This window comes from Thecamonas trahens, assembly GCF_000142905.1.
Source record: "Thecamonas trahens ATCC 50062 unplaced genomic scaffold supercont1.20, whole genome shotgun sequence".
NCBI classification, from domain to species: Eukaryota; order Apusomonadida; family Apusomonadidae; genus Thecamonas; species Thecamonas trahens.
In genome coordinates this window covers 463,211-472,298 of record NW_013657660.1, presented here as the reverse complement: position 1 = coordinate 472,298, position 9,088 = coordinate 463,211, and the positions used below count along the sequence as shown (strand labels likewise).

Here is a 9,088-nt window from a genome sequence, read left to right as displayed (position 1 = left end):
CTTTGATTTTCGTGTACTTTGGCGCGGCCCCTAATGGTGTTCCCGCCCAAAGTTAGGCCCATATTGTGGAGCCCAAGCTGCAAAGGGCGTAATTGCGGCGTACGCTGGGGGGATGGGTCGGGGGATGATGGGTCACCACATCAGCCGGCGTCACCCTAATCACATCTCGCTGGAAAGGGGGGCATGGGATTGGATATCGCATTCCTCTCCGCATCTTAGCCCGCTTCAAGGTCCGCACCATGCTCCGCACACGAGATGACGGCAAAACAGCAGACACCACGCGCACACACACACACACACAAGCACGCACGCACACGTGTCAACCACACACACACACACGCACGCACAAACACAAGCACACATACACCACTCTTGCTTACCAAATATAGATGGTGATGCGCTTCGTTATCGTTGCTCTCGCTCTTGCTGCCCTTTTCGCTGCCGCCTCGGCAACTACGGACTCGCTCATGATAGAGTACAAGGAGCTGCTGCTCTCGGGCGAGTGCGAGCAGTTTGGCTCGTTGTGGACGGATGATGGAGTGATCTACGGTCCGCAGGGCAATGCCTTTACTGGCCCGGCCACCATCGCTACCTTTTGCTCTCAGTACACCTCGTTTGCAAAGCTCGGCGCGTACTCGTACCAGTCCGAGTTCATCTACAACGGCGAGACTCGCGCTCTGGCAAAGTACCTTGTCTCCATTAGCCCCGCCGGCAAGGAGCTCATCGCCACCGGCTACAACACCTACTCGATGATTGCAAACGCTACCGCGCCCCATGGCTTCCTCTTCACCGAGGTCACCGGCTTTGGCGAGAACATTGCCTACCCGTAGCTGCGGCCTGGCCCGTCCATGTAGAACGGCCGACAGCCACTAAACCCCATCAGCACGCAGCCGCTCACGACTGGATCCAGGCTAGATGGTGGTGGAGACATTGCAGCGGGCCCGATGCAGCGAGCATGAGGTGCAGCTGCAGATCTCGCACGCCTGCGCGGCGCACCAGCCAGCTGTACGGACCATCATGCAGCTTCACACAGCCCCACACTCTTCCACACTCTCCGATTCTCCCGAAAACAACCACAACGTGTGCACATGATCTACACTAGCCATTAGCCAAGACATCATCTCCATGAGCATGCATAAACTTAACCTTTGCCACTGTTCAAGCTGGCGTCTTCATCATCTCCAGTTTCAATCCAGAGATCAAATAAAACTCCGCCGCACACGTCTCACACTCTACACACGCCGTCACCTCGTGCCCTCATCGTCCCCCGTCGAGCGACCAGTCCATCCTTCCATCCTTCTATCGCCGTCTACACATCGATCAACATCAAGGTGAGGAGGATGTGGCGTCTATGGAGCGAGTTGGCAATGGATGGTGGGCGATGATGCTCGATGGAGAACGCCACCACCTGACTCCACCACGGTGACACCCACCTACCTGGCCACCGCCATGACAGAGGAGACCATCGACCTACAAACAGGACTTCTCACGCTACTTGTTCTTGTTGCATACATTGTGTCATACCTTCTCAAGGCATCGGCTGTTACCATTGTCCCGCCTTCTGGAGCCGTCATTGTTCTGGGTATGCTCGCAGGCGCTCTCTTGCGGTGGACGGCGCCAAGAGCATCTGCCTCGATGACCGAGTTCAACTCGAGCGTGTTTACCACACTCCTCTTGCCGCCTTTGATCTTTGAGTCGGGCTTTGGTCTCCATGCCAAAGCCTTTTTCGCAAACTTGGGCTCCATCATGACCTTCGCCATTCCCGGCACCATCATCTCTACCGTTGTCGTTGGCCTCTTCGCTTGGGCTGCTTCTTTCGGTCTCGCCGCTGACAAGCAGCTCTCCATCGTGGAGGCTCTCTTGTTTGGCTCTCTCATCTCGGCTACCGATCCGGTCTCTACGCTTGCTATCTTCCACACCCTTGATGCCGACAAGACGCTCGACTCGCTCGTCTTTGGCGAGTCGGTCATGAACGACGCTGTTGCCATTGTCCTCTTTGGCGCTCTGCTGCAGTACGTCGACGATCCTGTCACTGCCGGCACGCTCACCTTGGCCTTTGTCCAGTTTGTAGTGGTCCTTGTCGGCTCTGTTGTCTTTGGCACTCTCGCCGCCATCGCCCTCGCCTTTGGCACCAAGCACGCCCGGCTGTACCTCTTCCCCACCATGGAGGCCACCATCCTGCTGCTGACAGCCTTTGCCACCTATCTCCTCGCTGGTGCCTCGCAGCTCTCGGGCATCACCGCAGTCTTTGCCTTTGGCGCAAGCGTGCGCCACTACGCATGGTACAACCTCTCATCCAAGGGTCAGGAGGGCTGCATCTTCATGTTCCGCTCGCTCGCCGAGCTCGCAGAGACCGTCATCTTTGCCTACCTCGGCCTCTCTGCCTTTACCTTTGAGCGCGCCTACGAACCCATCTTTATTGTCGCCTGCTTTATGGCCTGTCTCATCGGCCGCGCCGCCAACGTTGTCCCTCTCTCGGCCGCCCTCAACTGCGGCCGCAAGACCAAGATCACTCCGGCCATGCAGATGGTCATGTGGGCTGCTGGCCTCCGCGGTGCCGTTTCGTACGCGCTCGCCCTCACTTTGCCCACCAGCTCCCGCCCGCTCCTGGTCGCCACCACCCATGGTGTCGTCGTCGCCACTATCTTTACCGGCGGCACCATGGGTCCGCTTCTCAAGCTGCTCGGCCTCAACGGCTCGGCGGCCGGCGGCCGCCCAGCCTCCTCGCCGCGCGACGGCGACTACGAGATGCACGACGTTGCCGAGCACAACAGCGCCTCTCGGAACACCCCGCTGGTCGCCTCATCCTCCCGCCAAGCGGCCGAGGCCGCCAACGTTCTCGGCGGCCTCGACGGCCGCCGCTCCGTTGCCGTCGCCTCCTCCTCCGCCCGCCGCTCCACCTCGCGCCGCGCTCGCTACCGCTCCGCCACTGCCGAGTGCTGGCGCTCCCTCGACAAGCGCATCATCCTCCCGCTTGTCTCGAACAAGTACAACCCGAACGCGCCGTGCCACCTCATCGAGTTCAACCACGAGCTCGAGCTCGTCCCGGCCTCGCTTGTCCCTACTGCCATCTCCGAGGGCGTTTCTTCGTCCGACCCGGCCCTCGCCGTCCTCCTCGCAGAGCAGCGCGCGAGCAACGCCACCGGCGACTACGTCCCGCCCTCGCTCAATCGCCTCTCATCTGGCTCGGCCTCCTCGTCCTCTCCCTCTGACGCTCACGGCTTTGACTACGTCGAAGCGCCGCTGCTGCCGCATTCCACTCACCAGCCCGCCACTGATGGCGCTGATGCCACCTACGAAGCCGGCGCACTGTCCTCCCCCTCGTCCCCACCCTCGGCAGAGCCCTCAACCTCGGCAGAGTACTCGAGCCACAGCCTTGCTCGCAACCGCTCAGACTCTGACGATCTGGCCAACATCCCCACCTCCTTTTACTCTCCACCCGAGTTCTAGCCGCAGCTGTAACCGCAGTAGTCACTACAGTTCTCGATCATCTGACACCATCCGCCTCGCCGCCCTCCCCCCCGTTGCCAGGCATCCGCCGCCCGCCGCCCGCCACTCGTCACTCAACAGTTAACGCTCGTCTCGATTGGTAGAATCCTCTGGCTGCTGGACGATGCACATCAAGGCGATCACGCTCCAGGGCTTCAAGTCCTACAAGGACCTAACACGCGTAGCGCCATTCTCGTCACAGCACAACGTTGTTGGTACGTTGGGGCATGACTCTGCCCTTCTCCGTGTTATATATGCATTATGTTTTCTATGCCTATGGTAGGGGGGGTCGGAAAAAGGTCGTAGAACCGGAAAAACGGAATCACGACCCTTTTCACCTCCCCCACCTCCCCCTCCCTCCCTCCCCACAACCGTCCACCCCCCCACACACGCACGCATACTCCCCCACGCCCCACAAGCGCACATCACATGTACACTAGAGGCAACACGCCGTACGCTTGTTCTCCCTCCGCGTAGCTCTCCCATACGCAGCCACAGAGGCTGTTCGCCACCCCCCCCCCCCCCCCAACGCTGGTTGATCTTGAGCGAGCGAGGACGCCCAAGGACACACTCGGTCATCAACAGAACGACTCACAGGAGATGGGCGGGCGGACGCTGGGTGTGAACAGTGGGAGAGAATGGGTCTGGCAAGTCGAACTTCTTCTTTGCCATCGAGTTTGTGCTCTCTGACGAGTACCAGAGCCTCTCGCAGGAGCAGCGGGTGGCTATGCTTCATGAGGGTGCCGGTCTTGCGGTCATGTCGGCCTTTGTGGAGTTGACGTTTGACAACTCGGACGAGCGGTTCCCTGTGGATCGCGACGAAGTGGTCATTCGGCGGACGATTGGGCAGAAGAAGGACGAGTACTTTGTGGACAAGAAGAACACGTCGCGGGCCGAGATCAACTCGATGCTCGAGTCTGCCGGCTTCTCGCGGTCGAACCCGTACTACATTGTCCGCCAGGGACGCATTGCCGCCCTCTCGATGATGAAGGACAACGCGCGGCTGGACCTCCTCAAGGAGGTGGCCGGAACACGGGTGTACGACGAGTCGCGGGCGCAGTCGATCGAGATCATGGAGGACACTGACGAGCGCCGCACCAAGATTGCCGACGTACTCAAGTACATCGAGGAGCGCCTCGCCGAGCTCGAAGCCGAGAAGAAAGAGCTCGCCGAGTACCAGGAGCTCGACAAAGACCGCCGCTGCCTCGAGTACGCCATCTACAATGGCGACCTCAAGGCTGCAGTTGCCGAGCTCGAGGCGCTCGAGCTCACCCGCCAGGAGCAAGTCGAGCTCGCCGAGACCAACCACCGGGCGTCAGCCGACGACAGCGAGCTGCTGGCGGCGCGCGAGGCCGAGCTCGCGGCGCTGGGGGGCAAGCTCGAGGAGCTCAAGGCTAAGCTCAAGGCCGCCAGCGACGAGCGGACCGATGCGCTGGAAAACAAGGCTCGCCTCGAGCTCCGGGTCGCCGACGCTCTGCGCTCGGGCTCGACCAAGGCCCAGCGTTTTGCCGCTATGCGCACAGAGCTCGACGAGCTCACCCGCAGCATTCAGGCTGCCGAGGCCCGGCTTGCGGTAGTCGAACCCGAGTTTGAGGCCGTCAAGGCCGAGGAGGCGGCGCTGGCGGCCCAGGAGGCGTCGGTCAAGGTTGCTGTCGACGCGCTCTACGCCAAGTCGGGTCGCTCGCGGCAGTTTTCGTCGCCGGCGGAGCGCGACGCATGGATCCAGGCCGAGCTCGAGACCATGGACGCACTCGTCGCGTCGAAGCGCGACCAGGTGGCAAGCCTCGAGGCCGAGGTTGCCGCCCAGAGCACGGCGGCGGATGACGTGGCCACGCGCCGGACTGCGCTCAAGGCGGTCATTGCCGAGACGGCGGGCAAGATGGAGTCGTTCAACGCCGAGCTGGCGCGGATCAAGGCCGAGCGCGACGAGGCGACCAACGCGCGGAAGGAGGCGTGGCGGGTCGAGGCCCGGATGGGTAAGGAGCTGGAGGCTGCGGCGGCCAAGGCGGCGTCGGCTGAGCGGCTGCTGCGATCGTCGATGTCGGGCGCGGCATGGAATGGCGTCCAGTCTGTCTCGCGCATTGCGGCGCAGCACGGCATCGCCGGTGTCCACGGCCCGCTCATTGAGCTCTTTGCTTGCTCGGACGAGTTTATGGCTGCCGTCGAGGCCATCGGCGGCTCGTCGCTCTTCAACGTGGTTGTCGACGACGACGAGGTTGCCGCCCAGGTCCTCCACGTCATGAACCGCGAAAAGTCGGGCCGGGTCACGTTCATGCCGCTCTCGCGGCTTGTCAACAACATTCCGCCGCTGCCGGTCTCGGACGATGCGCTTCCGCTCCTCGACCAGCTCTCGTTTGAGAATGTGTTTGAGCCTGCCATGCGCAACGTGTTTGGCCGGGCGCTCGTCTGCCGCTCGCTCGACATTGCTGCCCACTTTGCGGCGTCGGCCTCGGTCGACTGCGTCACGCTTGACGGTGACAAGGTCTCGCGCAAGGGTGCGCTCTCGGGCGGATACACCGACAAGAAGCGGAGCCGTCTGGTGGCGATGGCCCAGGTCCGTGCCGCCCGCGCCGAGTCGTCGGCGCTCAAGGCGTCTGCGGCCGAGGCCAAGGCAGCGGCTGTCGAGCTCGACGCCAAGGTCACCAGCCTTCTCTCTCAGGCGCAGCAGGTGCAGGCCAGCCGTGCCGACGCGCTCGACGCACACCGCCGGGCCCAGGACGAGCTGGCGTCGGTGGTGGCCCAGTCGACGGCGTCGGTCACGTCGGCGTCGGCGGTTGTCGACTCGCTGGCATCGGTCCAGGCCGAGCTCGCCCGGCTCGACGAGGAGACCGCTGCGCTCCGCGCCGAGCTCGGCACGCCGCTTGTCTCGGCGCTCACGGCCGACGACAAGGCTGCGCTTGACGCCGCCGAGTCGCGGCTGGCGGACCTGCAAGCGCAGTTGCTCGCGGCGTCATCGACCCGTGCCCAGCTCGAGCTGGAGAAGGCCGAGCTGTCGTCGACGCTGGCGAACCACCTGCGGAAGCGGGCAACCGAGCTCGAGCAGGAGCTCGACGGCGTTCGGCTGGAGGCGCAGGAGGAAGACGCGGCGTCGCTGGAAGCGGAGCTTGCGGCGGCGACCAAGGCGGCCGAGACGGCCGAGGCCCGCGCCGCCGAGCTTGCCACCGCCCGCGACGCCGCCGCCAAGAGCGAGGCCGAGCTGCGGACGCAGGTCGAGAAGCTCCGCGCCGCCGACCGGATCCACCGGACTACGGTCGATGAGCAGGCCCAGGCCATGGAGCGCATCCTGCAAAAGCGGTCGGTCCTGCTGGCCTCGCGCGAGGAAGCAACGCGCAAGATCCGCGAGCTCGGCTCGCTGCCCGGCGAGGCCTTTGACAAGTACGAAAACGTCAACGCCAAGACGCTGCTCCGCAAGCTGCACGGCGTCAACCGCAAGCTGACCAAGTACAACCACGTGAACAAGAAGGCGCTCGACCAGTACATCTCGTTCAACGAGCAGCGCAAGTCGCTCCGCGAGCGCAAGGCGGTCCTCGACGAGGGCGCAGCCTCGATCCGCGAGCTCATCGATAGCCTCGACGAGCGCAAGGACGAGGCCATCCAGCGGACGTTCAAGGGCGTGGCCATGCACTTTGCGCAGGTCTTCCGCGAGCTCGTTCCGTCGGGCAAGGCCTCGCTGGTCATGCTCACCGACGACGGCGCCGACGACGTCGCCTCGGACAGCGACGACGACTCGGGCCTCGCGCCCATGGACGAGAACCGCCCGACCTCGCGGTCGAGCAAGGCGTCGGCGGCCAAGGGCAAGGCCGCTGGTGAGGGCCCCGAGCGCATCCGCAAGTACGTCGGCGTGGCCATGAAGGTCTCGTTCACCGGCGCTGGCGAGACCTTTTCCATCTCGCAGCTCTCCGGCGGGCAAAAGTCGGTCGTCGCCCTCGCCCTCATCTTTGCCATTCAGCGGACCGATCCCGCGCCGTTCTATCTCTTTGACGAGATCGACTCGGCGCTCGACGCCGCCCATCGGACTGCCGTCGCCACCCTCATCTCCAAGCAGGCCGCCTCGCACTCGGCGCAGTTCATCACCACCACCTTCCGCCCGGAAATGCTCGACGTCGCCCACCAGTTCTACCAGGTCGTCTACTCGAAGACCGCAAAGGTCTCCACCATCCAGCAGGTCGACCAGGAGACCGCCAAGGACTTTATCGCTGGCATCATGGCCCAGGAAGCGTAGCGCGAGAGTCCTGGACAAAGCAGAAAAGACACAATTTAACCTGTACACGTACACCGCAGTGCAGGCGAGCCTAGCTCACCGTCGCGACGTCGGCGGCGGCGGGAGAGGCGGAATGTTCGGGCTCGGCGGCGGAGCGGTGGAGCAGACGGGCGGAAGCGGGAGCGGAGTTAGATCCGGAACACGCCCGTGGAACTCGTCGACGCCAGTCTCAACGTGGTGGAGCCACGAGTCGACGAGGTAGTCAAAGTGATCGTCGTGGAGAATGCGGGCGTGGCCGCAGTTGGGCCCGTGGATGTGGTCCGACGGCAGCTCCAGGTTGGCCGTCGTCACCTCGCTCCCAGAGTCGAGAGGGAGCGGAAAGAGCTCGTGGATGTGGGCGTGGTAGCCGGGATCAAGCCGCCAGAGTGAGCTATCGACGTTCTCTCCACTTGCACCGGCATCCGCCGTCTTGGCCGCCGACTCGTCGGCCTGACTACACCTGCTCGCGCCATTGGCAGCCTCGTCGGTCCCGCGGCAGAGATGAACCAGCCTGCCGTCGACCAGGGCATCCACATGGTCGCCGTGCCATGGCCGTGGGCATGGCCGTGGGCATGGCCGTGGGCATGGTCGTGGGAATGACCGTGGGCATGGCCGTGGGCATGGCCGTGGGCATGGCCGTGGGCACAGCCATGGGCATAGCCGTGGTCGTGGATATGGCCGTGGGCGTGGCCGTGGTCGTGGCTACAGCCGAGCCCATGCGGATGGCTCGCGAGCTGTGACAGCGTCGATGCAGCGTCCGATGGCGATGACGTTGCCGCCGCCGAGACGGCCGATGGAACCGGGAGCATGGCCAGAAGAGCCGGTGGACCCTCAACCGCAGCAGCTGCCGGAAGTTGCGGCAGGATGTGTGACGGAGGAGGCGCAGCGGCCGACGACGAGGCGTACGGAGTTGATGACGGCGGCGGAGCAGAGGTAGGCAGCGGATGAGGAGATGCTAATGTAGGAGGTGTAGACGGTTGGGCCGAGGGCTGCGAGCGAGCCGAGGTCGATGATGGAGTCGAACGAGAAGTAGAAGTGGTAGCAGATGAAGCCGATGGTTTGGTCCTGAGCGCCGCGGCAGCACCGGCCTTGTACTCGGGATGAAACGAGGCGATGTGACGCTTGAGCGAAGAGACTCTCGAGTAATACTTGAAGCAGACAGGACACTGAGGACGAGAGGATGAACCCGATGCATGACCATGAACCGAGACCTTGTGACGTTCAAGAGTATCCCTTCTTGAAAATCGCTTGCCACACTCTGAGCAAACATGGCCAACGCCATCACCATGAACGGTGGCCATGTGGCGGAGCAAGTTGGACTCTCGCGTAAAGGACAGTCCACACAGCGCACAGTCGCAC

At 63.3% G+C, this 9,088-nt stretch overlaps 4 protein-coding genes across 4 annotated transcripts; 3 read left to right on the top strand and 1 right to left on the bottom strand.

Annotated features, from left to right (window-relative positions):
- The first annotated feature begins 312 nt into the window (after positions 1–312).
- On the top strand, positions 313–861 carry AMSG_04759 (uncharacterized protein). Its single transcript, XM_013902973.1, has one exon. The coding sequence runs from the start codon at positions 390–392 to the stop codon at positions 828–830; it is 441 nt and encodes a 146-aa protein (XP_013758427.1). The 5' UTR covers positions 313–389; the 3' UTR covers positions 831–861.
- A 554-nt stretch (positions 862–1,415) lies between these two features.
- On the top strand, positions 1,416–3,450 carry AMSG_04758 (sodium/hydrogen exchanger; the record flags this gene model as incomplete). Its single annotated transcript, XM_013902972.1, has 1 exon — positions 1,416–3,450. The coding sequence occupies exon 1, from the start codon at positions 1,450–1,452 to the stop codon at positions 3,448–3,450; it is 2,001 nt and encodes a 666-aa protein (XP_013758426.1). The 5' UTR covers positions 1,416–1,449.
- A 127-nt stretch (positions 3,451–3,577) lies between these two features.
- On the top strand, positions 3,578–7,758 carry AMSG_04757 (condensin complex component SMC3). Its single transcript, XM_013902971.1, has 2 exons — positions 3,578–3,704; positions 4,119–7,758. The coding sequence occupies exons 1-2, from the start codon at positions 3,614–3,616 to the stop codon at positions 7,709–7,711; spliced, it is 3,684 nt and encodes a 1,227-aa protein (XP_013758425.1). The 5' UTR covers positions 3,578–3,613; the 3' UTR covers positions 7,712–7,758.
- Positions 7,729–8,538, bottom strand: AMSG_04756 (uncharacterized protein; the record flags this gene model as incomplete). Its single annotated transcript, XM_013902970.1, has 2 exons — positions 7,729–8,240; positions 8,471–8,538. The coding sequence occupies 2 exons, from the start codon at positions 8,536–8,538 to the stop codon at positions 7,787–7,789; spliced, it is 522 nt and encodes a 173-aa protein (XP_013758424.1). The 3' UTR covers positions 7,729–7,786.
- Positions 8,539–9,088: the final 550 nt, after the last annotated feature.

Excerpts from the sequence above, each read along its gene's own strand:
- AMSG_04759 (XM_013902973.1), top strand. The coding sequence starts at position 390 with ATGGTGATGCGCTTCGTTATCGTTGCTCTCGCTCTTGCTGCCCTTTTC.
- AMSG_04757 (XM_013902971.1), top strand. The coding sequence starts at position 3,614 with ATGCACATCAAGGCGATCACGCTCCAGGGCTTCAAGTCCTACAAGGAC. Across the intron at positions 3,705-4,118 it reads GTCACAGCACAACGTTGTTG|TGGGAGAGAATGGGTCTGGC; the intron begins GTACGTTGGGGC and ends GGGTGTGAACAG.